Source organism: Pristis pectinata, chromosome 33, assembly GCF_009764475.1.
Source record: "Pristis pectinata isolate sPriPec2 chromosome 33, sPriPec2.1.pri, whole genome shotgun sequence".
In the NCBI taxonomy this organism is placed as follows: domain Eukaryota; kingdom Metazoa; phylum Chordata; class Chondrichthyes; order Rhinopristiformes; family Pristidae; genus Pristis; species Pristis pectinata.
Genome location: NC_067437.1, coordinates 3,544,650 through 3,572,649, shown reverse-complemented (window position 1 = coordinate 3,572,649; position 28,000 = coordinate 3,544,650). Strand labels below are relative to the sequence as shown.

Here is a 28,000-nt window from a genome sequence, read left to right as displayed (position 1 = left end):
TGTGGTGTGTGTGCTGCTGGCTTGTCTCCATTCCTCCCTCCCCGTCCACCCGACCCTCCGAGAGGGGAGAGGAGAGCAGAGAGTGATTCTCGGTGTCGTGGAAGTCGATTCATTTCACCCAGGGTCTGGAATTCTCCGCCAGTCGAGTTCTGGTGAGTTGTATCCTGCTGGGATTGTTTTGAGCTCTCTCTGTCGCTCCCAACGCTCGGTGCTGAGTTTAAAGTAAAAGGTAAGATTTAAACATGTAATTTAAAGCAGTTTTGAGTAAACGAGAGAAGGTGGAGTTGAGGGGGGGGGTGGATTAAAAGTTAGAGTGGGGGAAACTGCCTCCCAGGTAAAATGACTCCGGTATTAAACCAGATTTTCAGGTTTTACAATTTCTTTCTGACGTGGGAGCAACATCGGTTGGAGTTGCGACATTGTAGTTACCGGTTGCAGCGGTGGAGGTGATGGCAGAGGGTTTCTGTTGTTTGTGGAGGGGGTTGATGATGTTTCCCTGAGTTTGTTGGTGTCCGTGAATCCGACAAAGGCTGTGGATTTGTCCGGGCTTGTCTGCGAGACAGAGACAGAGGCAGAGGACCCTGCGAGTCTCACACCGCCACAGTTTCTGGTTAACCCCCTGTGAGTTTCGTTTCATCTGATATTCCCTTCCTCATGATTTCCCATCCAACGCAGCACTTGTTTGTTCATCTTGGGGGTTCCCTGATGGATTGTTATGTTTGGGGGGAAGGGGTTAAAGTGATTCCCTGAGGGAGGACTATTTTCTATTATACCCTGTAGCAGTCTAAAAATCTTCCACCATTTGTTGTGTTGAATTGTTCCTGGAAATTATTGGAGGATTTTGCCTCTCTAAGATCACTCCTCTGTCTCTAAGTTTATTCCTTGGCTACTGCCTTGTTCTTATATGTTAAGCTTGAAAGGGTGCGGAACAGATTCACGAGGATGTTACTGGGGCTGCACAGGCTGGGACCCTCCTCCCCGGAAGGTAGGAGGTTGAGGGGTGACCTTATTGAGGTTTATAAAATCATGAGGGGAATAGATAAGGTGGACGGTCACAGCCTTCTGTTTTCCAGGGCAGGGGAGTCTAAACCCAGAGGGCACAGGTTGAAGGTGAGAGGGGAAAGATTTAAAAGGGGATCTGAGGGGGAAACTTTTTCACCCAGAGGGTGGTCAGTATGTGGGACGACCTGCCAGAGGAAGTGGTTGAGGTGGGTACAGTTACAACATTTAAAAGATATTTGGACAGGTACACGGATGGGGAAGGGATGTGGGCCAAACACAGGCAAATGGGACTAGCTCGGATAGACATCTTGGTCGGCATGGACTAGTTGGGCCAAAGGGCCTGTTTCTGAGCTGTATAACCCTATTTAATAAAAAAAAATGATATTTAGGGCTCCTTTTCCCCAATCCTGCAATCATTTGTTAAAGGAAATGGAAACTAGGTGTCTGCCTGGTCTGGGAACAGGAAGGACGTGTTGGCTGTGGGTCAGGGGGCATCACTACAGAAATGGGAGGTGGCAGGAGTTTGACCAATCGAGCTCGGGATCTGAACTTCACACCAAGCAGAACTGAGGGATTGCCCCCATGTCAGGTGGATGAGACAATAAACCGAGGGCTCTCAGGTGATACAGAACAGTACAGCGTGGGAACAGGCCCTTCGGCCCACCACGTCTGTGCTGAACACGATGCCAAAGTAAACTTCTGCCTCTCCATAATCCATATCCTTGCATTCCCTGCCTTTTCCTGTCTAAAATCCTTTTAAACACCACTATCATCTCTGCAAGACCCGGTGGCTGCTTTTTGTAGAAAAGCTTTGTTCTCTCCAGTGGCTTGGCCAATATTTGCCCAGTGATCAACATCAATAAAACAAGCAGTCGGGTCACCAGTAGGTTGTTGATATGGGTGAGGATGGCCATTTTAGTCACGGTTCCTTCCTGGTGGAACCTTCGCACCATAAAAACATCCAGTTGGTTTCCAAATGATTCCAAAGTTGTTGCTTCCGTTCCCTGAGAGACCGCTTTATGCAGCATTAAATTGAATTTACTAACATCACTTCTGAATTTACCCCTTTGCTTCTTAGAGCTTGTGTTGTGATCTCAGTTCCATTTAACTTTTGCTGCACCTTTTAACGACCTTCTATACTGATTACCAGACTAATTGGTAATTGGTTTATTACTGTCACATGTACTGAGATACAGTGAAAAGATTTTGTTTGAGTGCTATCTATTCAGATCATTCCATACATAAGTAGAAGGGAATGGGTTGGATTTGTATGGTTTCAAAGCGTAGCTAGCATTATAAGTCGTGGACTTGGCTGATCAATTTTGTTGTCTGTGACGCTGGGGGTTATTTCCCTGCTCTTTTTGGAGAAAGTGCAGATGATCTTTTGCATCCATCCAGGGCTTAGTTAACACCTCATCTAAGGATGCTCCCACAGACAGAATTGAGTTGGTTTATTATTGTCATTGTACTGAGGTACAGTGAAAAACTTGACTCGCATACTGTTCATACAGATCAATTCATTACACAGTGCATTGAGGTAAAACAATAACAGAATGCAGAGTAAAGTGTAACAGTTACAGAGAAAGTGCAGTGCAGGCAGACAATAAGATGCAAGGTCATAATGAGGTAGGTAGTGAGGTCAAGAGTCCACTTTATCATATTAGGGAACCGTTCAATAGTCTTATAACAGCGGGGTAGAAGCTGTCCTTGAGCCTGGTGGTACGTGCTTTCGGGCTTTTGTATCTTCTGCCTGATGGGAGGGGGGAGAAGAGAGAGTGTGCAGTGTGGGTGGGGTCTTTGATTATGCTAGCTGCTTTACCGAGGCAGCGAGAAGTGGCAGCACTCTCGCAGCCTGGATTAATGTGTTCGAGTCTCTGGAGCAGGGTTTGAACCTCTGACCTCGTGATATGGAGGAAGATGGGCTGCTGACTCAGAGCTCCAGTGATCTGGGTTCAATCCCGACCCCTGGCACTGTCTGTGTGGAGTTTGCACATTCTCCCTGTGACTGTGTGGGTTTCCCCCGGGTGCTCTTGTTCCCTCCCACATCCCAAAGACGTGCGGGTCGGTGGGTTAATCAACCATTGTAAATTGCCCCCAGTGTGTGGGTGAGGGGTAGAATCTGGGTGGAGTTGATAGGTTTGTGGGTGAATCAAGTGGGATCCGTGTAGATGGGTGCTCGTTGGTCGGCACGGACACTGTGGGCGAAGGGCCTGTTTTCTGTGCTGTATGACTCCATGACTCTGACCATCGTGACCCCTAACCTCTTGCCACAACTGTTCTACACTGAAAAAACTAAAATTAATAAAATTCTAGAAAATGTACAGCACAACTGACCCATTGTGCCTGTCTAATCCCACTGCTCACTGGGTCTGTGGCCTTCCAGTCCACACTCGGGTACTAACTGTGACACAGGTTCCTGCCTCTCCCACCCTTTCCAGAGCCCCACCCTCGGGGTGGGGGGTGGGGGGGGCGTTGGGAAATGTAGCAGCTCCTACCAATGTCGTGAAGTCCACGCCTCTTGGTTTTTGACCCCTTTTCTAGATGTTTCCTATTTATTCTATAATTTTATACATCTTAATTAAATTTCCTCTCGGCCACCTCCGTTAGGAAGCTATCCCAGCCTGTCCAACCCTTCGTCACAGCTACAACATTCCAGTCCTGGCAACGTCCCCTCCATTAACTCCCATCTACACTTCCCGCTGCCTCAGGAAAGCAGCCAACGTAATCGAAGACCCCTCCCACCCCAGACATTCTCTTGTCTCCACTCCCCCATTGGGCAGAAGTTACAAAAGCCTGAGGGCACAGACCACAGGCTCAAAGACAGGTTCTGTCCCGTTGTTATAAAGCTCTTGAAAGTACACTGAAAGATGATTTCCCAATCTACCTCGTCGTCGCCCTTGCACCTTATTGTGTACATGCACTGCACTTTCTCTGTAACTATAACACTATATTTCGCATTCTGTTTTCTTTTTCGTACCTCGATGTACTTGTGTATGGAATGATCTGTCTACATGGCACACAAACAAATCACTGATTCTCAGTACATGGGACAATAATATTCCAAATCTATCCTGCTAAACTTTCTCTGCCCCCATGTCCAGTGCAGTCCATCTCTCCTGTAGCGGATAGCCAGAGCTGGAGCCTGGCTATTTGTCAGTTGTGTGCACTCATGAATCGTTCAGCAGGATGCCTCCTTGCCAGAATTTTCGACTGGCACCCAACCTTGGTTGGCTGATGATGAAGAGAGACCCCCCCTGTTAGATGCTTCATGCATTACCATAAAGCACTGGCCTGGGGGTGGCTGTGTTAGGAATGGGACTGTCGTCCATCTTCGAGCATCCGCATTTTGGGTTCCGAAATGTCGACTGTCCATTTCCCTCCACAGATCTTGCTTGATCCACTGAGTTCCTCCTGCAGTTTGTTTTACATTCGAAGGTATACTCTGCTCTACCCAAACCTGCTGGCTTCCAGCGTAAGGAGATGTCCATCACTGAAGACTGCCGACCAGCACAGGAGTATGCGCTGAGGGAAGCACTGAGCTCGGGTGCATGGGATATTTGGGAAAAGGTCACAGTTCAAGGCTAACACACACTAGGGGTTGGAACCCGTGTACAAACAGGTGGAACCCATGCAGAGGAACGTTGATGTCCTACTGACGCAATGTAAAGACTTGGTTTGGACTGGGAATGGCCACATAAGAATGCAATGGATGGAAAAATCAGAATCAGATTTATTATCACTGATTTAAATGATGTAAAATTTGTTGTTTTGTGGCAGCAGTACAGTGCAAAGACAAAGTTACTGTAAATTACAAAAATAAATAAATAGTGCAAAGAAAAGAAAAAGGAAGTAGTGATCATGGGTTCAAAGACCGGACAGAAATCTGATGGCGGAGGGGAAGAAGCTGTTCCTGAATCATTGAGTGTGGGTCTTCAGGCTCCTGTACCTCCTCCCTGATGGTAGTAACGTGAAGAAGGCATGTCCTGGGTGGTGAGGGTCCTTGGTGATGGATGCTGCCTACTTGAGGCACTGCCCCTTGAAGATGTCCTCGATAGTGGGGAGGGATGTGCCTGTGATGAAGCTGGCTGAGTCTACAATCCTCTGGAGCCTCTTGCGATCCTGTGCATTGGCGGTTCCATACCCAGCAGTGATGCAACCAGTAAGAATGCTCTCCACCGTACATCTGTAGAAATTTGTAATATTCTTGAAATATCAAAAATGTTCACAAAGCGTTGAGGTTGGATCAAGCTGTGAGGCAAATAAGAGATGCAGACAGTGTGAGCAACAGTTAGTGCTGCTGCCTCTCAACACCAGCGATCCAGGTCCAATCCTGATCTCCGGCGCTGTCTGTCTGGAGTCTGCACGCTCTCCCTGTGACTACACGGGTTTCCCCCTGGTGCACCAGTTTCCTCCCATGTCCCTGGTGGGTTAATTGGCTGCTGTAAATTGTCCCTTAGCACAGGCGTGGAGAAAGAATGAATGGGAGTTAATGACGTGTGGCTACAGGAACAGGAGAGTGGGAATGGGACTGACGGGATTCCTCTGCTGGGAGCCAACATAGAGCTGAAGGGCTGAATGACCTCTGTCATAATAAGTAAGAGAGCAAAAGAAAGAGACTGATTTGTAGAGACAGATGGGTATGTTTGAGAGAGAGAGCGGGTGCACACACACAGGGAGAAGACGGTCCTGATCAGTCTTATTCACATCCAAACCTGACTTGATGCTGACCCTGACCCCTGCTGTAAACGGTGCTCAACACGTGACATCGCCTGCGGTTTTATCAAAAATTTTTGATCCTGTCTTGTGAGATATCGCTGGAAGGGCAACTTTGTGACCGTTCTCTGCCCTGTGTCTACCTGGCCAGCAGGGGAGAGGTAGGTCGTGAACCTTTGTCCTTCAGAAGGTTGAAGTAATGATGGCCTGAAAGGGTAACAAGTGGTGCTCACCAACGTAAGTAAAGGGAAGGAGCGCTTTACTAACCCCTCCCCCCCCCCCCCCCCCCCCCACCGAGCCAAACGTTAATTGGTTCAGTTAGTGTCGGGGATGGGAGTTCTGTCTCTCTGTCCCGCAGATGATAAAGGGTCAGGAAGAACCATCATCTGAACATAATGAAATACAGAGAGGAAATGCTGGAAACACTCAGCAGGTCAGGCAGCATCTGTGGTGGGAGAAAATGTATCAACTTCTCGGGTCAAAGACTCTTTGTCAAACCGTAACGTCTCATTCAGGTGACGCCTTAAACCAAGGTCCTGTCCGTTGTCAGAGGTGGATGCAATAGATCCCATTGCCAGCCTGGGCCCTTGGACAGCATTCCTACCTCGATCAACCTCAGTAGAGCAGCTTAACTGGTCTTGGTCATATTTTCTGGGTGCTTGCTGTGCATAAAATGGCTGGAGGAACTCAGCGGGTCAGGCAGCATTAATGGAGGGAAATGGACAGTCGACGTTTCAGGTCGAGATCCTTCACCCACAGATACTGCTCGACCCACTGAGTTCCTCCAGCTCTTTGTGTGTTGCTCCAGATCCCAGCGTCTGCAGTCTCTCGTGTCTCCAGTCTATGGGCAGTATTCCTTTAAGACTCACTTTTGGCCTGTCGTCAACCCCCATTAATAAAGGCTTACTTTTGGTCCCGAGTCTTTCTTGATGACTAATGGATGACTCAGTAAGTTTCAGCTTCGCCTGAGTCGAAGTTTTCTCGATTCAAGTCCCATACCAGAGACTTGAGTACAAAGTCTAGACCGCTGCTCCATTGGGGTGCTAAGGGAGCACCGCATTGTTGCAGAGCAGTCTTCACTTGAGACATGAACCCTGAACCCCATGTCTGAGCACTGCTCGAAGAGCAGGTGAGTTGCTGGTGATGTCTGGGCAACAGTTGATGTCACTTGTGGGATCTTGTGCAAAATGGTTGTTCGCCTTTCCTACAGTACGACAGTGGTTAAATGTCAAAAATAATTTGGCTCTGGCCACCCTGAGGTCATGTGATGTGCATTATAATCTGAGGTTTCTTTTAGTTCAGGCACAGAACAGAAGCGGTGTTCTTGTTCAGGAGTTCCCCAGGTTAATTGTTACAGGTTCTGAAGTTATATTTTACTGTTTTGGTGACGCAATCCGACATCCTGTTGGTTAGCTGATTAGCCACACTGCATTTTTGCTGCAGCTTGAGTTTAAAATACTTTCAAAGCATTAAACATTCACCCTGCATTAACTTTAGGAGCCAGAAAGTTGGTTTAAGTAAAAAGCTCACTTTGACGTTCTGCCTTTCTCAACCCTCAGGACCTCTGGACTGTTTAAACAGCCAATGAAGTTTTAACTTTTGTAGGAATTCTGGCAGCCAATCATTCCACGGAAAGCTCCCACACACAGAATGGTGTGTAAATGGCAGCTGGTGGTCTTTGGTGGATGTTGGCTATGCAATGGATAACATTGATAATTGGGCACACGCGAGACCCAGACAGGAAGATATTCTGGACTAATATGCACACACAGTGCTGGAGGAACTCAGCGGCTCAGGCAGCATCTGTGGAGGGAAATGGTCAGCCGACGTTTCAGGTCGAGACCCTTGTCTGGACTGAAAGACAGAGGGGAGAGAGCCGGTGTAAAGAGGTGGAGGGAAGGGGTGGGGCAGGAGCTGGCAGGTGATAGGTGGATCCAGGTGAGGAGGGGTAATAGGCAGATGGATGAGGGAAGAGTCAGAAGCTGGGGGGTGATCGGTGGAAGTGACGAAGGGCTGAAGATGATGTAATCTGATAGGAGAGGAAGGTGAGCCTGGAATAGAGGTGGGAGGGGAAGCAGTGGGAGGGTGTGTGGGTGATGGGGGATCAGGAGAGGAGGGCCAAGGTTACCAGAAGCTGGAGAAGTCCACGTCTGTGCCGTCAGGTTGTAGACTGCCCGTGGAAGTGCAGTCCCACCTGCCCATCACCCACGTACTCCTCCCACTAGTTCCCCTCCCCAATCGACTGTCCATTCCACCCCCCCCACAGATGCTGCCTGACCCACTGAGTTCCTCCAGCACCTTGTGTGTTGCTCCAGATTGCAGCATCTGCAGTCTCTTGTGTCTCCAGATATTCCGCAGCATTGGATTTTATTGCATTTTGTTCCCTGACGTACATTTAATTCACTTTAGACATTACATAGTGGTTTTTCCAGTGAGCTGGGTGAGTTTAAAAGGAGCAGGTAACAGGGCCCCGGTGTGTTTAAAGGCAGTGCTGGAAATGGAGGCCCAGAGGTTTAAAAGGAGACTGACGTGGGGCCCAGTCAGTGAATCACTGAATTCAGAAGTAGGTGAGCCAGGTACTGAAACATGGGGATTTTGGAAGAATAGGATCGCAGATTATCGGAGAACTACTGCACCAGGAAACGCCTATCCTAAAAATGGTGGGCTGGTCAGGCAGGGCCTCTGCTCAGTGTTTCATCTGAGGGATGGTGCCGCTGACAGTGCAGCACTCCCTCGGTACCATGCCGGAATGTTGGCCTGGATTGTGTGCTCCCTTCTCCAGCGTGGGATCTTGAAGTCTGAGCCTTCCGCCTCAAACTGCTGAGGCAGGGATATTGCCCTGAGCGCCAGAAAGCCGCGGTTCTCCTTCCTGAGGGATCCTTCACCATTATCGAAAGTCCAGCCAAAACTGCTGGAACTCTGAAATAGAAGCGGACAATTCTGCAAACATTCAGCAGGTCAGGCAGCGTCTGTGGAGAGAGAGAGAACAGAGGTAACGTTTCAAGTAGTTAGGCTATTTTCTGATTTTGTTTGGGATCTTTCATATCTGATTTGAGAGATGATTAACCTGGGATTAGCCTGCTGTCATCTACTGTTGAAGCCAAGCAGCTGAATGCCATCCAAGGGCTGTTGACTCCATGACCTCCTGACACAGGTGGACAACCCTGAGCCGTGGTTGACGTAGCAATGCAGTTCCGCCATACACAGAGGACAGACCTGGGTTCTTATCATCAGAGCTCATGTAACTTCTTGATCAAGGTAGCTGAGTGTCTGGTTAAACATAACACCATCAGGAAGATATGATCTGGCCCATCACACCTCTGCCAACTCTTTTGAAAGATCTGAAAATCAAAACAAGAACTGCAGATGTTAGAAATCTGAAACAAGGCCAGAAAATGCTGGAAACACTCAGCAGGTCAGGCAGCGTCTGTGGAGGGAGAAACAGTTAAGGCTTTGGGTCTAAGACCCTTTGTCAGAACTGAAAGATCTCTCCAATTACCCCAGCATTGACAATGAAATGCAATAACAATTGGAACAAGGATTTTAAATATAAATAATGCTTGCTACATGCTTCTGAAGAGAGTTCTGATTGCATTGAAAAATTATACAGCTTTTTCTCTGAGCATTGGAGGCTGAGGAGAGACCTGATAGAAGTTTATAACATTATGAAAGACGTGGGTAGGGAAGACAGTCTGAATCTTTTCCCCAGGGTAGAAATGTCAAGTACTAGAGGGCATAGCCTTAAGGTGAGAGGGGGAAAGTTCAAAGGAGATGTGCAGGGCAAGTTTCTTCTTACACAGTGGTGGGTGCCTGGAATATGTTGCCAGGGGTGGTGGTTGAAGCAAAACCGATAGCGGTGTTCAAGAGGCATTTAGACAGACACATGAATGTGCAGGGAATGGAGGGAGGTGGATAATGTGCAGGCAGATGGGTTTGGTTTAATTTGGCATTGTGTTCGGCACAGACATCGTGGGCCGAAGGGCCTGTCTTGTGCTGTGGTGTTCTATGCTCTTTGAAGCACAATAAACTGTGGAAAGGGGAGGGAGTAAATTTAGAATTGCTGCCAGTGACAGACTTTGGTTCATCGTTCAGTTGTTTAGAGGTCACTGTCTAAACGTTGGCAGCACCCAGCTCCCCATCAGAGGGAGAGAGCAAGTCCAGCACAGAGGTGAGGAGCTGGCATTGTAATGCCTTGTTTATAACTTTGGTTTCCCATCAGTCTGTCCTCACCTTGGCGTGAGAGCTGTGGTATCTGATCGTTGAGGGGCTGCCCAAAGTGACCGCGCCCATTGACGGCTCGTTGTGTGGGTTGTCAGGGAGTCCATTCCTCGCAGTTGGCTGCACAGCACCTTGCTGTTAATGCTGGAAAAACCTTTCGGCTTGTTTCCACAATGATCAGCAGACACGGGCTGTCCGGGATGTGTGTCTGTGCTGCCTTATTGTACGAGGGACCTCGCCACAAGTTGTACCGTTTTGGTACGGAACTTGGGATGGTTCTGCTGATCCCTGTCCAAGTGCCGTACCGTCCTGGCTTCCTCGTCACCGGGGTCTAAATCTCGGAACTTCCTCCCCAACAGCACTGTGGGAGCCCCCCCACCAGAGGGACTGCAGTGGTTCCAGAAGGCAGTTCATCACCACCTTCCCCAAGGTGATAAGAGGCATGCGATAAGTGTTGCCCTTGCCAACGACACCCACGTCCCTTGAGAGAGAAATGTGTATGTTGAGATGGGGCAGTCCCACTTACCAGCACTTGTTTCATGTGGTGTTCAGCGGAACCCAGACAGAAATTATTTGTAATCTTGGGGTGTGCAGCAAAGGAGTGAATGGTTTGCAGGTCTCCAGAGCAAGGGCAGTAATAGGAAGGAAGTAGTGGTGTATTTTAACTTTGCATCTGCGGTCCCTGTATTGGATTCCATTTGCTGTGTATTGGTATGAAGTGTCAATGTGTCCACACAAAGACTCTGTCTGGGGAGCCCATTATTCTTCTGTAATTTATTTCTCATACAGAACCTCTTTTGCTCTTCCTTGGCCAACAAAGTTTAAAATTAGCTGGCGGTATTGCAGTACTGTTTGTGAGATGTTGCTGTGCCCACTCTCTCTGTCATAGATCCATAAGTATATCAATATTGACACTAGCTGTGAAGTGCCTTGGGTCTTTCAGCTCAACAAAGGAGCCCTAGATATGGGATCATGTTGTTCCTCTCTGCTATATCTCCCTCCCGCTCTGTCACACAGGATGGAACTTGCAGGATTTTGTCCATTCAGAGTTGACTGCACAACTGCCAGAGCAGAGGTGTGGATTGGTTGGCTTGAGCAGAAGGGATCAGTTGACCTCTGGGACTTGGGAGAGAGGAGTTGTATCAAACAAGGGGATGACTGAATTTTTTTTGTTACACTTCTCCAGGGGAAAGCTTGCCACAGTGACTGCCTTGCGCTGTCTGGTACCAAGACACACCAGCATGGTCACCAACTGCTTCCTGTACTGCCTGCTTGTGTTGTGGGCGCTGGCCAATATTCGCTGTACTGATGCACGGGTTCTGATACACCGAGCAGATGCTGGAGCTAAAGGTGGGTGTACCATCTGGAAATAAAATCTTCCGGGAAGCAGTTTGGCCATTTGTAGTTGGAGGGGCTGTCTAACGGGAGGTAAATGGGGCTAACACTAAATATTTCTTACTGGATCGACTGCATTCCTAACACTGCCAGTCTGTACTGATTTGTGTCAGCCATTATAGAGTCCTTGGAAGTACAGCATAGAAACAGGCCCTTCGGCCCACCCAGTCCCTGCCAACCATCAAGCACCCATTTACCCTAATCCTACACTAACCCATTTTATTCTCCCCACATCCCCACATTTTCATTAACCTCCCTCTCCACCCCCACCACAACTCCGCCCCCTCCCCCCCCCCCCCCCCCCCCCCAAATTCTACCATCACCTACACATTAGGGGCCATTTACAGTAGTCGAAAAACCTATTAACCTGCACATTGCTGAGATGTGGAAGGAAACCGGAGAACCCAGGGGAAACCCACGCAGTCACAGGGAGAATGTGCAAACTCCACACAGATAGCACCTGAGGCCGGGATTGAACCTGTGTCACGGGAGCTGTGAGGCAACTACCTTGCTGGTGCACCCACATCATTCGGTTCGAGGCTGTGCAGGAGAAAATGTATTTTTTAATTTCAAAAACTTTATTCACAAAAAAAGTATATAAACAGAAAGAAAAACATTCTGAAGACTTGTTACATTCTTCGTGCCACTTGTCAATACATTCTGTAGTGTTAACACTTTTTAAAACCATAGCACCATTTCCACTCGTGTGGTCCCCTGGGATGATGCACCTTTTCATTGTTTGAAGGGCTTCACCACCCGACCCTGCCCCTCCATGTCCGAGCAGATGCATAACAGAGGACTCCCTGATCTACAGAGTGCACGCCGAGACAGACGTCGGGTGCTGCTGGAAGGTCATCAACTCGGTGAATGACACCCTTTGGTCTGCCCGAAACTTGTTGGTCTTCCAGCACTGCGAGATGTCCGTAGGGGAATGCTGCCGACTGGGTGCAGGAGGACGTGTTGCGGGACACGCTGAAGCTCGGTGCAGCTAATGCAAAGGCTCTGTGGGGAAGGACCACAGTCTGGACTCCTTCCGCTACCGGGTGTAGGGAAAATATTTCTGCTTGTATAGAAATGCAAAATGCAGGACACTCATTGATAAATCCCAGTTGGGAATATGGAAGAATCCTTTCTATCCCCTTTACACCTCAAGTGCTTTACATAGATCCTTGGGTAGCGGAAAGAGGGAGATTTTATTGAGAGCGTCAGAAATTTTGAGAGAGAGAGAGACGCGCAAACACACGGACACACGTGGAGGAGACGGGAGAAGGAGACAGTGGGGACAGGAATTTGGGATGGGATACTTACAGCATTTTTCGATTGCTTTCAGTGTTCATGGATGAACGTGAAGCTGCCGTCTTCTTGAACCGGAAGCTGCTCTACAACAGCTGGGATTTTGAACTCATAACTCCAGGAGATATTGAGCGAGAATGCTATGAGGAAGTGTGCAATTTTGAGGAGGCTCACGAAATCTTCGAGGATGATAAGAAGACGGTAGGTATCATCCCAGGAGGTGACATCTTGATCTGCTTGCGTCCTATAGCGATAACAACACCGGCAGCCATTTAGGAGGCATCTTATAGTGGATCCTGAGGAGCTTCCAGGAATGTGATGGAGAAGCATCTGTGAGGGCAGGTGATCAAATCTTGGTCAAACCAGTAGGTTTTAATGAAGTGAGGCGGTGGGGGGGCGATTTGGAGAGAGTTGCAAAGCTTGGGATTGAGGCAGTATAAGTGACAGCATCTGATGTTTTGATGAACGTTTAAAAGATGTGACAGCACTGGAGAGGGTGCAGAGAGATTCACCAGGATGTTGCCTGAGAATAGAGTGTTTCAGTTATGAGGAGAGACTGGAGAAGCTCTCCTCCCTGGGGTGGAGGAGGTTAAGAGGTGATGTGATTGAGGTATATAAAAATTTGAGGGGTATAGATAGGGTAGACAGCAGGAATCTTTCCTCCATATCAGAGGTAAATAAAACTAGAGGTCATAGATTTGGGGAAAGGGATAGGAGATGTAGAGGGGATCTGAGGGGGACCTTTTTCCGCCCAGAGAGTGGAGAGTGACTGGAACACACTGGCTGAGGGGGTGGTGGAAGCAGAGTCGCTGACAGCATTTAAGAAGTGTCTGGATGAGCACTTGAATCACCAAGGTATGGAAGCAATGGACCAAGTGCTGGAGGATGGGATTAATACAGACGGGTGCTCACTGGTCAGCATGGATGGAGTGGGCGGAATGGCCTGTCCCCATGCTGTTTGACTCTGACTTTCTACAAGGACCGAACCAGAGAATACGGGATCTCAGGGTTTAAAAGCTGGAGGAAATTCGAGGTGGTTCTAGGGGTGGGAAAAATCTGTAGGAACAATTTGAATGTTAGGATGGGTTTAAGTCGGTGCCCAGTGAACATCAGCGAATTTGGGGGTGGGGTCAGTTAGGACATGGGATGGTAACTCGAGCTTTGGTACAGACTAGGGTTAGAAAGTAGAAGCGGTTCGCTGTTTGACACTTTGCATCATCCAGTCATCGGTGCGGATGGAGGAGACAGGTGTATCCTCCTGTGTGAGCAGTGTTGTTATTGTGAAGGGATTTTCCCCAGGATGAGTGACGGATTTCTCCAGGTTGGGTTGGAACGGTTCGATGTGAGTCTCAGTTTGGGATAGATGTAGAGTAAAACTTAACGGTGAGCTGCTGCTTCAACATCTCCAGGTAAGCAGGTGCACTTAACCCAGTGAGGTTCTACAACCCTCCAAGACCGACCCAAATGTGGCTGCTTACAAACACATCATGAGTTTAAGCACTCTCCGCCAGCTCTGAACTCTGTCAGACCTCTTAAACCCCTCTATGTATCTCTCCTCCTCCTCCTCTCAACCTACTCTTGGTTATCTACACATGGGTAGGTAGCTCAGTGTCAAATTTTATTAATGTGCGCATGATATTGATATACTTTAAGGATGCCATTGGCAGGGGAAGGTGATGAATTGAAATCGCATTGTCAGACATTCAATGCTTGGATCCTTACCAAGGGTTATTTTGTCAGTTGGGTTTTATTGGTGATGGGTTGGGTTTACAAGCATTTCGGTTTGCCACACCAGCCACTCTGAGTTTTTCCACATTGGGGCACAGACAACTGGCTGATCTTTCCCACATTAATTACAAGTGGGAGGAGGAGAAAGAGAGAGATCTGAACTAAGTGTTCCAGTTTCCCACAGTCTGTTGTGTGAGGTGATGCTTCCTGAATCCACTCCTGACCTATCTAGCTTTAACTTGAGTTATTTTATTATTCTGAGTAACTCAGTGTGTGCTTCTTTCCTCTAGCTTGAGTTCTGGGAAAGATATGAGCAGAACCAGAAACCAGGTAAGCAACAGCGCCGTGCGATCAACCAGTGTCTGACTTCAGTGTAAAGCTACTGAGCTTGTTAACGTGCCATTAGTTGTGAATGTTTTTCCTGCTGGGACAAAAGTTTGCCCCTTTGACGTAATTTTGAGGCTTTGTAGATCTTTGTGGTTTTGTAGCGCATTTGTTCTCTTTTTTTTAATATATATTTTGTAAATCTTTAGGAGAATTTTGAGCAACCTTCATTCTGAAAGCTCTCCTTCCCCATGACTCCAAATGCTCTTCTCCAAGTTGCAGATTGTAATATTAAACAGGATGAAAGTGGTGTCACGGGTAAACAGGGTGGTGAAGAGGGCATTTGGCACGCTGGCCTTCAGTCAGGGCATTGAGTATAGATGTTGGGATGTTACATTGCAGTTGTACAAGACATTGGTGAGGCTGCATTTGGAATATTGTGTTCAGTTTTGGTCACCCTGCTATAGGAAAGATTATATTAAACTGGAATGAGTGCAGAAAATGTTTTTGAGGATGCTGACAGGACTTGAGGGACTGAGTTATAGAGAGAGGTTGAGCAGGCTAGGACTTTATTCCTTGGAATGTAGGAGACTGAGGGGTGACCTTATAGAGATGTATAAAATCATGAGGGGCATAGATAGAGTGAATGTACAGTCTTTTTCCCAGGGTTGGGGAATCAAGAACTAGAGGGCATAGATAAGATAAGATCTTTATTAGTCACATGTACATTGAAACACACAGTGAAATGCACCTTTCGCGTGGAGTGTTCTGGGGGCAGCCCGCAAGCGTTGCCACGCTTCCGGCGCCACTTGCGTAATTAAGGGGAAACTTTTCTTCACCCAGAGTGTGGTCCGTATATGGAATGAGCTGCCAGAGGAAATGGTTGAGGCAGGTACATTAATGTTTAAGATGCATGTGGACAAGCAATGTTTAGCAGGATATGGGCCAAATGTAGGCAAATGGGACAAGGTTAGATGGGCATCTTGATCAGCATGGTTCAGCTGGGCTGAGGGTCCTGTTTTCCTGCTGTATAACTCTCCGGTATCTCTTGTCTACACCTCAGGAGGCCCCACTGCCCACAAGTTTGACGTAGCCGGCCTGGTGGCAGGTCTCATCGGTGCCTTCATCCTCCTCATCCTGATGGGACTCCTTGTGGCCCACTTCTGCAAGCGGAGCGGGAAGCGAACAGAGAGGTTGGTGTCAGGCTTCAATGCACCGGCGTGAGGGTGGGCTGCCAACATTAGCACGATGTGCTTGTTGTCGGGAAGGGGGGGGTGTGGGTGTTGTCTGACAGCCGGTGGGGGGGGATTCAAGACCCTGGATAAGCAACAGACACGGAGTACAGTAGCTGGCAGCCTGACCAGAGGGGAGATGAGGGCGTACTTTAGGCGATGATTTGTCATTTGGAATCATTGCTTCAAAGTTTGGTGGAAGTACGAACTCCCAAAAGGAAAGTGGATGTGAATCGGAAATGGACATATTGTCAGTGGTCTTGTGGAGCATTGGGAGGTAGAGGCATCTTTCAGAGATCGGGGAGTTAAGAGCTATGGAGAGCTGGCACAGACAAGGAGCTATGGTCAGCCTTGACCAACCACGATCGTGTTGAATGATGGGGAGGCTTGAGTCATGGAGTCATACATCACAGAAACGGGTCCTTCAGCTTAACTGGTCCATGTCAAGCATCTAAGCTGGCCCCATATGGCCCATATCCCTCCAAACCTTTCCTATCCATGTACCTGTCCAAATGTCTCTTAAATGTAATTGAACCTGCCTCTACCACTTCCTCTGGCAGCTCGTTCCATATGTGCACCCCCCTCTGCCTGAAGAAGTTGCCCCTCGGGTCCCCCCCCCCCGTCATCTTAAATCTACGTTGTCTAGTTTTTCCATTCCCTTTCCCTGGGGAAAAAGACTGAGTGCATTCACCCTATCTATGCCCCTCATGATTTTGTACACCTCTGTAAAATCACCCCTCAGTCTCCTACACTCCAAGGAATAAAGTCCTAGCCTGCTCATCCTCTCCCTATAACTCAGGCCCTTGAGTTCTGGCAACATCCTCATAAATCTTCTTTGCACTCTTTTTGGCTTATTGACATCTTCCCTGTGATGGGGTGACCAGAACTGTAATCAGTACTCCAGGTGCGGCCTCACCGACGTCTTGTACAGCTGGGTCAGTGACCTGTGAGAAAATTCACCCAGCAGCAAAGCAGAAACTCTGCTTAATTACCTTTGTGTGCATTGGTAACGGAAACACAAAAGGCCCTTCAGCCCAACTGGTCCATGCTACCAAGATACCCATCAAAGCTAGTCCCATTTGCCAGCATTTGGCCCATATCCCTCCTAAATCTTTCCTCTCCATGCACCTGTCCAAGTGCCTTCTAAGGGGCACAGCCTATGCCCCTTGAGGGGCTGAGTGCCCCCATACTGTGTGTTCAAAAGGTGCCTGTTGCTGGACAATGGGAGGGGTGGGATCAGTGTTGGTTGTGAGGCCCCTACAGTTGAATAGCTGCTGATCCTTGTGCCTGGGTGGAAGAATGGTTGCTTGAGTTACTGTTCTGGATGTGTTTACATCCCTCCCTCCCTGCCTATTGGGCGGACAGCAGGGTGGAATGGGCTGAGGGGGAGCCTGATTTGGAATTGTGATCGAGGATCGGAGAGGTCTCCTCGGATCCATTGCCTCACTCTGTTTCTAACGCCTCGCTCTTCCTTTTCTCCTCCAGACCTCCGGAGTACCGAGGGCAAGTCCCGAACGTGAGCAGCCAACCGGCCACGGGACCGGGTGAGGAGTGTGCCCCTGACCACCCTGGAGACCAATGCCCCTGGACTTCCCTCCTACGAGGAAGCCCTGAGGAGATCGGGCCATTACGATGCCCCGCCCCCTCCGTATACTGGGTCTGTACAGTTATCTGCCTCCTTTTTGTTTTAAAGCCATCCTCAATCTCAACAATGTCTTGTACAGCTAGGAGAGTCCACACAACCCCCACTGCCTGGTAGCAAAAGGCACAGTGACTCCCTACCACTCCCCAAAATGGATAGCCAACTCTGGGCCGGGCATTCCCAGAGGTGTTGTCACATGACCTCCTCCCCCTTGCACTATTGGTCACCTAACATGCCAATCAACATGGCCTTCCCACAGCCAATTGGGAAGTGAGTGGAGACACAAGGGGCTGCAGAAGCTGGAAACCTGGAGCAATGCGCACACGATGCCGGAGGAACTCAGCAGGTCAGGCAGCATCTATGGAGGGAAACGAATAGTCAACCTTTTGGGCCGAGACCCTTCGTCAGCTCTAGGAATTGTTCATTATCCAATCGAATGATTATTTTTGTTTGATTGTCAATCAAACACCTTTTTATTCCCATCTCTGATATTTTCATAACCAAAGTGCACAAAGAAAAGATAATTAAATAGAGTTCCTGTTTCCCTGCTGTATGAGTTTTCCTGTGGGATACTAACCTAGTTGTACAAGATGTTGGTAAGGCCGCACCTGGAGTATTGTGCACTCTGTTGGTCACCCTGTAATAGGAAACTTTGTCATTAAGCTGGAAAGAGTGCAAAGCAGATTTATGAGGATGTTGCCAGGATTCAAGGGCCTGAGTTATAGGGAGAGGTTGGGCAGGCTGGGACTTCCTGGGGGCGTAGGAGACTTCAGGGGTGACCTTGTAGAGGCGTATAAAATCATGAGGGGCATAGACAGGGTGAATGCACTCAGTCTTTTTCCCAGGGAAGGAGAATCAAAAACTAGAGGGCATAGGTTTAAGGTGAGAGGGGAGGGATGTAATAGGAACCTGAGGGGCAACTTCTTCATGCAGAGGCTGGTGGCTAAATGGAACAAGCTGCCGGAGGAAGTGGTTGAGGCAGGTACAATAATATTTAAAAGAAACTTATTCAGGTACATGGATAGAAAGGTTTAGAGTGATACGGGCTAATGGGACTAGCTTAGATGGACATCTTGGTTGGTATGGATGAGTTGGGCTGAAGGGCCTCTTTCTGTGCTGTATAACTCTATGGTCAGTATTGGAGACTGAAGGTCTCAAAGGCTCTAGGTTCAGTGTCCAATCAGATTGTCTCATAGTTCCTTGGCAATGGCCAAAGGTCCAGACTCTGGTGATCTTTGATGGATGATTGGCTGAGGTTGGCTGTAATGCCCCTTCTGGCCAACCTAGGATGTGACCTGTTGGGGGAGTGGGGCCGGTGACCAAGGAGGTATCATCCAGTGTGGGAGAGGGACCAGGAAATGATGGGACCTTGATCGCAAGGCTGTGGAATCTTTGCAGGGGGACAAGCAAGCCTGTACATTAACCAAGCTCTCTCTTTGTTTTCCACCCAAACTGTTTTGTTCTGGTTTTGAGTGTGCTTGTGGAGTGCCTTTCTTTCCAGTGGATCCCTGGGGCAAGGTCTGTGTTTATGAGGGGAGGGACCAGGGGAGAGAGGTGGATGCTCCCAGTAACATGGTAACGTTTGCAGGTTATTCGTCGAGAGAGCTCCTCCATATTTCCTGAGGTGTCCTCAACTACGCTGGAGGGTTGTGGAGGCTGGAGTTATTCGAAGATTTCTGCTCATTCAGAAAGTCAGGAGGCATGAATCCAGGGAAACTTGGCTGTGTGGATTCATAACTGGCTCGCCCATAGAAGACAAGAGGGTGGTGTTAGATGGAGTGTATTCTGCTTGGAGGTCGGTGACTAGTGGTGTTCCGCAGGGATCTGTTCTGCGACCCCCGCTCTTTGTGATTTTTATACATGACTTGGATGAGGATGTGGAAAGGTGGGTTAGTAAGTTTGCAGGGGTAAGGTTGGTGGTGTTGTGGACAGTGTAGAAGGTTGCTGAAGATTACAAGGACATTGATAGGATGCAGACCTGGGCTGAGGAGTGGCAGATGGAGTTCAACCCGGAAAAGTGTGAAGTGATACACTTTGGAAAATTGAGTTTGAAGGAAGAATACAAGGTGAATAGCAGGACCCTTAGCAGTGTGGAGGAACAGAGGGATCTTGGGGTCCATGTCCATAGATCCCTCAAGGTTGCCGCGCAGGTTGACAGGGTTGTTAAGAAGGTGTATGGTGTGTTGGCCTACATTAGTCAGGGTACTGAGTTCAAGAGCCGCGAGGTAATGTTGCAGCTCTATAGAACTCTGGTTAGACCACACTTAGAATATTGTGTTCAGTTCTGGTCGCCTCATTATAGAAAGGATGTGGAAGCTTTAGGGAGGGTGCAGAGGAGATTTACCAGGATGCTGCCTGGATTGGAGAGCATGTCTTCTGAGGATAGGTTGAGTGAGCTAGGGTTTTTCTCTTTGGAGAGGAGGATGATGTGAGGTGACTTGATAGGGGTGTACAAGATGATAAGAACATAGGATGCTACAGCACAGTACAGGCCCTTCAGCCCACAATGTTGTGCTGACATTTTATCCTGCTCTAAGATCTATCTAACCATTCCCTCCCACATAGCCCTCCATTTTTCTATCATTCATGTGTCTATCTAACAGTTTCTTAAATGTCCCTAATGTATCTGCCCCCACAACCTCTGCAGGCAGTGCGTTCCACACACCCACCACTCTCTGTTTAAAAAAAACAACTTACCCCTGACATCCCCCTGATACCTTCCTCCAATCACCTTAAAATTATGTCCCTCGTGTTAGCCATTGTCGCCCTGGGAAAAAGTCTCTGTCTGTCCCCTTGATTTGTGCCTCTTAGATTGAGCAGGATAAAATGTTAGCACAACATTGTGGGCTGAAGGGCCTGTACTGTGCTGTAATGTGCTATGTTCTATGTAAATGGAAAGGTCAGAGGATTGAAGGCGATGGAGAACATAGAACAACACAAGAACAGGCCCTTCGGCCCACAATGTCTGTGCTGCACACGATGCCAAATTAAACTAAATCCCTTCTGCCTACACCTGATCCATATCCCTCCATTCCCAGCATGTTCATGTGTCTACCTCTGCTTCCACCTCTGGCAGCCTGTTCTAGGCACCTACTACTCTCTGTGTTTGGGGATAAAACTTGCCCCATACATCCCCTTTATACTTTGCCCTCTCGCCGCCTCTCTGCTGCTTGACTTTTCCACCCTGGGAAAAAGATTCTGACTGTCTAGCTGGGCCTCTCATAATTTTATGAACTTCTATCAGGTCTCCCCTCAGCTTCCAATGCTTCAGAGAAAACAACCCAAGTTTGTCCAACCTTTCCTTATAGCTGATGCCCTCTAATCCAGGCAGCTTCCCAGTGAACCTCCTCTGCACCCTTTCCAAAACCTCCACGTCCTTCCTGTAATGGGGAGACCAAATTGCGCACAATACTACACAAGTGCAGCCTAACCAAAGTTTTATGTAGCTGGAATGTGACATCCTTACTCTTGTACTCGATGCCACTGGAAGAGAAGAGAGATTGACGCCGGGGGCAGATCAGCCTTGATCACTTTGAATGGTGGGGGAGGCTTGAGGGGCCTGCTCCTATTTTCTTGTGTTCTAACCTGTGTTCTCACCTCTATAGAGGATCCACGCGGGAGCAACAGCCCAGCTGAAACTTGGAATTCCATCAGAACCTTCCCTGATTTTTGCAGCCTGTGGGAAAAGTCCTGTATTATGGACAGATAAAAGTGTTTGAAGAATCACAAGACTAGATTGGGGGGTGGGGAAGGGTTGGGAGTTCCCGGAAAAGTCTTTGGGATTCCTGGGATGTGTCCTTCCAAGAATTTCTCTCGGAGAAGCATCAGGAATCAGCAAACCCTTGGATTTTCTCCAGCACGAGTGCTTCTGTCCTTTGGCTTTGTGGATATTTATCATTTCAAGCTGAACACTGTTTTCCACTGATTCAATCATCTGCTGAACGTTTTCCCCACATTACCTGTTGCCAGGGCAACCACCTGCTGTGTTCTTGTACTGAAGAACAGTCGGATCACGTTCGAGAGTGCTCTGCCTGAATTAAGTCCTTTTGGGTCTTCTGGTGTTGTCCAGCACGCCAGAAGGGAAATTGATGGACCTTGTTGCCTGCCTCTTGTTCCGCCATGACATTTTGAAAGGGGTGAGGGTGGAGGAGGGTAGAAGGTGGCGGGATGGGAGGAGAGGGGAAACCAGCAAGACTTCATTTGCAGTGGCAACCCAACTTTGGTACCAGGCAAGTGAGGTGAATGGGTCGGTTGCGATGACCATCGTGGAACTCCCAGTGAGCAAGCAGGCTAATGAGGTGGGGGAGCTGATGGGGGGGGGGGGGAGGGCTATTTGCATTTCACTCCTGTCCAGATGATTTCTCGCCAATCCTCGGCCTTCTTTTCTCTTCCGACCACCCCCACCCCTTGTTGGATGGACCCAATGGCCCGTCTCGGAAATACAGGCAGTTGCCAGGTTACGACGGGGTTCCCTCAGAACTGTTCGTAAGTCGGGAATGAACAACATTGTGTGGGAGAGGGTCACAGAAACGGCTGCGACGGCAGAGTGGCTGCCGGCCTCGCTGACTCTGAGTAAGAGGGGTCTGCTCAGTGCTCCCGGCTCTGCTCTGCTCGACCCAGTCCCTGGTTATTGCAGCTCCTCCGTGTGTACAGGTCTCCATAAGTCGGGTGTTCGTAACCCTGGGACGGCCTGTAAACTTATTGCTCTTTTCACCTATTTAATGCGATCGAGTATCCAAGGAACTGATCCTTGTGCCCGGTTTCTCTGCCTCTCCCGCTTACGGTCTCCTCCCTGGGCCTGAAGCAATAGATAGCACCATTGGAGTGAGGGGAGCATTGGCCGGCGTTTACCCTAAAACAGAGCCAGTTTGTGGGAACTTTCTGTGCAAAAGTTTGGCTACCACGTTGTGTACAGCAGTGAATATGATTCACAATGTCCTTCATTGACTACATTAGGAAATCCCTGAAGTTAAGCCAGGTGCCATAGCAATGCACGCCTACCTTTTCTCTGAATATTCTTGGTGTGATTGAAGATTAATTTTTCAGTGAATGGGTGCCCTTGGACAATTCTTTCATCTTGCCCTAAGTGATTTAGTAGAATAGGAAAATAGAACAAAAGAATGATGATCCTTGGGTAAGGTGTTAATTAGTACATAGAAAACCTACAGCACTATACAGGCCCTTCGGCCCACAAGGTTGTCCCTACCTTAGAAATTACTAGGCTTACCCATAACCCTCTATTTTTCTAAGCTCCATGTACCTATCCAAAAGTCTCTTAAAGGATCCTATCGTATCCACTTCCGCCACCGTTGCTGGCAGCCCATTCCAGCACTCACCACTCTCTGAGTAAAAAAAAAACTTACCCCTGACATCTCCTCTGTACCTACTCCCCAGCACCTTAAATCTGTGTCCTCTTGTGGCCACCATTTCAGCCCTGGTAAAAAGCCTCTTGACTATCCACACTATCAGTGCCTCTCACCATCTTATACACCTCTGCCAGGTCACCTCTCATCCTCTGTCGCTCCAAGGAGAAAAGGCCGAGTTCACTCAACCTGTTTTCATAAGGCATGCTCCCCAATCCAGGCAACATCCTTGTAAATCTCTTCTGCACCCTTTCTATGGCTTCCACATCCTTCCTGTAATGAGGTGACCAGAACTGAGCACGGTACTCCAAGTGGGGTCTGACCAGGGTCCTATATAGCTGCAACATTACCTCTTAGCTCCTAAATTCAATTCCACGATTGATGAAGGACAATACACTGTATGTCGCCTTGACCACAGAGTCAACCTGTGCAGCCGCTTTGAGCGTCCTATGGACTCGGACCCCAAGATCCCACTGATCCTCCACACTGCCAAGAGTCTTACCATTAATACTATATTCTGCCATCACATTTGTCCTACCAAAATGAACCACTTCACACATCTGGGTTGAACTCCATCTGCCACTTCTCAGCCCAGTTTTGCATCCTATCTATGTCCCACTATAACCTCTGACAGCCACAACACCTCCAACCTTTGTGTCATCAGCAATTAGGGGCTGGCATCTCTTGTAGATTTATCCCTGTGTCAGTACTGTTTGAGGAAGGGTGTTGGGGTTGAATAGGGTGTGAGTCCAACCCAGACTTGTGTCATTCGCAGGGCTGGCTGTCAAGTCCACACTTTAATGGAATCATTCCCTGCAAATGGAATGCAAACTGCCAAAACTTTATTGATTCAGGATTTGTTCTCAACAGACAACCAGTGTTTAGTACATGGCATCAGGAAATCTCTGCCTATCCTGTGCTTTTCTAGACTGTCAGCGGATGGAAGGAGGAATCTTGTGTGCAAATTGTACCACAAACCATAGCAGCATGTGACCTCCATCTTCCTGGCGGGGTTTCCATGGTAACCGGGCCTTGGCCTGTGGCAGCATCCATCCCTTCCCGACCTACGGTAGCTGATCCCGGGTTCTGTGAAATGACGTGCAAGTTGGCATTTTTCTAAAATATATGCTGTAGTTGGGGGTGGGAGGGGGGTTGAGTTGTCTAGATAATCGTTCAAATTGAAATAGTCCATTGGGATTGGGGGAAATTTTGGTGTGGAAGGTCAGGATTAAATGTGACGGAAGGGGCTACATTGTGGTTCATTAGCATTTGGTGATCTCTTTAAGTAATTAGTAAGAGGACATTGAGTATGGTTTGATTTAACAGGGCAGGGTGTCTTGCAGTGTGGATTCCTGTTAGACTGTGATTCTGCAAGGAGATGACTTCCTTATTGGAGAGACTCATACACTGGTTGACATCATAGTGTCACACAGACTGGAAACAGGCCCTTTGGCCCAACGTCTTTGCTAATGAAGGTGTCCACCTAAACTAGTTTCATTTGCCTAAACTTGAAAAACTTGAAACCCGACCCAACCGCAGCCAATCAGGACCTGACCCAGCCGAGGACTTACAAGTTTTTCCCCATGACTGACTCAACCCTGAAGCAGTAAAATAAACTTGCTGTGCCCACCCATGTTGCTACCGATTCAGACCAGAACACAGCGGTGCAGGTAGTAAAGCTGCTGCCTCTCAAATCCATTGATCCGGGTTCGATCCTGACCTCTGGTGCTGTCTGTGTGGAGTTTGCACGTTCTCCCTGTGACTGTGTGGGTTTCCCCTGGGTGCTCCAGTTTCCTCCCACATCCCAAAGGTAGATTAATTGGCCACAGTAAATTGCCCTAGGGTGTAGGTGAGGGGTAGAATCTTGGGGGGGAGAGTTGATGGAATGTGGGGAGAATAAAATAGGATTAGTGTAAATAGGTGGTTGATGGTTGGCACTGACTTGCTGGGCCGAAGGGCCTGTTTCTGTGCTCTCTGACCCTTGCTGTCATTGTTGCTGAGGACATTGTTGCACCAGAGGCAGCAACTGACACATTCAATGAGGATTCCGGCTCTTGGCTCCGTAGGAACAGAAGCAATGTGAGGAGTTGTCTCTGCTCCTCAGACTTGCTTCGCCATTCGATAAGGCTGTGGATGATCCTGGGCCCACCTCACCTCCATATTCCCCAGTTCTTTTCAAATCTAAACATTGCATGTAGGCTTTGAGCACCCTCCTCTGTTGTAAAGGCCGAGCCCTTATCCTGAAACCAAAGGCCCAGAAAGGCAAACTCTGTTCCTGAGAGAACAGCCCCTTAGCACCAGGCCTTGCCAGCCCCTCTCTGAATCTTGTGTGCGATTCAGTCTTCTAAACTTCGGCGTCTCTCTCCCCTCTCTATTCGTCGGACAACCACCTTATCCCAGGAATCAATTGAGTCTTTCCCACAATTCAGCAGCAAAGCCTTGACAATCCAGGGAAAGAGAGGATAAAGTAAACTGTGGCTCTAAATTCTGATCGTATCCAGCAGCCTCCTGTGGGGTAAGTAAGAGCGTGCAACAGGCTGTGACCTCTACACCCACAGCCATTGGTTCAGGCCTGTACCGGTTCCCCTGAGTGATGGTTTCATGATCCCAGCTCTTGGCACAATGTGCGTCGATCGGAGCAATGTTAACCAGCCTTCCAGCTGGCCGGTCTGAGCCCTGCCTGATTGGTATACTCCGCAGATGAGTTTTCTTGCCTTTGAAGTTGAAATACCCTGCCACTGTTCCTTGGAGAGAAGAGGAAGGGGATTGCGAGGGTGGGGTGGGGTGGGGGGGGGAGGGATGTGATGGGTGTTGTGTAGGATTGTAGAAAAAAAATGCTGTGTAAATCTTTCAGTCTCAGACAGGGAAATACTGAATTGCTGTGCTTTGCATTGGATGTTAATATTTTACATAGATTAACATAATTGTATAATAACTCCTTTGTAATAAACTGGCTTGTAGCTAAAGTTCTTTTGTTTAATAAACTCTTTAATAAATATTCACGGGGTATGGGTTAGCATGAATGATCTGTGAGCAGATTCCTCAATGGGATCTCCTAATTTCCTCTAAACCAATTTAACAGAATCTGTCTGCCCTTCTCAGTATCTCGTGCTGCTGTGTTGGTGATGGAAGCAGCTCTGGTTTTGGATTTTATTTGTTGCTGGGCCATGGACATCAGGGACACTGCTGGCATTGACTGTCCTTCTCTGGTTGCCCCAGAACTGAGGGGCACTTCAATGATATTTGAACTGGAGTCACATAGGTTGGATCATGTAAGGATTTCCTTCCAGGGAGGATGTTGGTGAATCACATGATTTTTTTTAATACAAAAATCCTGCAGTTTCATGGTCACTTATTAAGATTTTTTTAAAAATCCACTTTAATTTCTTGAAACTGTTCTATCTTTGTTGTGGTGGGGTTTGAATTTGCATCTCTGCAACATTGGTCCAGAATTCTTTGGCTGCTGATCCAGCAACTTAACCGTAACAACGATTGTGTTCAGTTTTGGTCACTCTGCGATAGGAAAGATGCCATTAATCTGGAAAGAGTGCAGAACAGATTTATGTGGATTTTGCTGGGACTGAGTTATGGAGAGAGGTTGAGCAGGTTGGGACTTTATTCATTGGAGCGTAGGAGAATGAGGGGTGATCTTATTAGAGGTGTATAAATTCATGAGGGACATAGATGGGGTCTCCACAACCCTCTGGAATAGAGTATTCTAGAGATTCGGCGCCTTCTGTGAGGAGGAAGTCCTATAGGAGGCCACACCATAGTTATTAAGCTCCCAGTTATGGTTGCAAGCAAATGACAGTTGTGTGTATTGGATACTGACTCTGGAGTCATACAACATGAAAATAGGCCCTTCAGCCCATCATTTTGGGCCAACCATCAAGCATCTGTCTGAACTAATCCAATTTTCCCTCTTGCATCCCAGTAAACTTCCCCAGTTTGCCACTTGCCTTACCTGGGAGCAATTAGCAGTGGCCAATTAACCTACCAATCTGCACATTTTTGGGATGTGAGATTAAACCAGAGGAAGCCCATGCGGTCAAAGAGAGGATTTGCAAACTCCAGACAGACAGCAGCAGAGGTCAGGATTGAACCTGGGTCTCTGGCACTGCAAGGCAGCAGATCTAACCACTGCACTACGGATTGCTGCACATTATTGTGGATCAGTATTCTTTTGACTCTCAAATATCACAATGGCTCAAAGCCAGGGCTCTCCTGTGTGGCAAAATGTCAGGGACCTTGTCAACTCCAATCAGATCTCCAATGGTTAACCCACCACTGAAGCAGAACGTTGTGGGTTCGAGCCCCAATCAGGGCCAAACAGGGAGGATATATCATAAAGGAGCTGCCATCATTCAGGTAAGATTAAACTAAGGGAACAAAAAACAAATTGCTGGAGGGACTCAGCAGGTCAGGCAGCATTTGTGGAGGGAAATGGACAGTCGACGTTTCAGGTCGAGACCCTTCATCAGGACTGAAAGAGTAGAGAGGAGATAGCCAGTATAAAGAGGTGAAGGGCAGGGGTGAGGCAAGAGCTCTCCTATCAGATTCCATCATCTTCAACCCCTTGTTGCCTTCACGGGACAGGCAGTGTGACTACACCAGGAGTAGTTCAGGGGCTCTGGGACAACTGCACTCAAGAAATCCTCCTCAGGACCGCTAGTCAACACATCTAAAAACTCCTCCCCACCACCAATATAGGTACAAACTCCTGGGGTGTTAAATAACCAGAGAAAATCCCCAGGGAAGCAGGGAAAATTCCTTTCAAAACTCCCCTTCCCCAAAGGCTTTCAATTTGGGAATCTTGGGGGTTACTGGGAAGGTGTTACCTGGAGAGACACTTGACAGGTGGTAACAAAGTCTTGCTCTATTTCAAATAAAAAGTATCCAAATGGTGGTCTACCTCTGTTTTGGAGTGAGTTAATTGTGGGGTGAGTTCAACTGAGACCAAGCCCAAGGATGTCATGATAAATCTGAATAAAACTGGACTAGTTCTTGTTGGCAGATGTCAGGAAGGATATGAAGACTTTGGAGAGGGTGCAAAAGAAATTTGCTGAATTTTAGCATCTCTGCTCCGAGTG

The 28,000-nt window shown here is 48.1% G+C and overlaps 1 protein-coding gene across 1 annotated transcript; it reads left to right on the top strand.

Moving 5' to 3' along the window:
* Positions 1 to 3: 3 nt before the first annotated feature.
* Positions 4 to 25,909, top strand: LOC127585644 (transmembrane gamma-carboxyglutamic acid protein 2-like). The gene is made up of 7 exons (XM_052043266.1): positions 4 to 152; positions 11,120 to 11,283; positions 12,659 to 12,822; positions 14,640 to 14,679; positions 15,737 to 15,866; positions 17,391 to 17,562; positions 21,153 to 25,909. Exons 2-7 carry the CDS (start codon positions 11,175 to 11,177, stop codon positions 21,264 to 21,266), a joined length of 729 nt encoding a protein of 242 aa, XP_051899226.1. The 5' UTR covers positions 4 to 152; positions 11,120 to 11,174; the 3' UTR covers positions 21,267 to 25,909.
* The last annotated feature ends 2,091 nt before the right edge of the window (positions 25,910 to 28,000 follow it).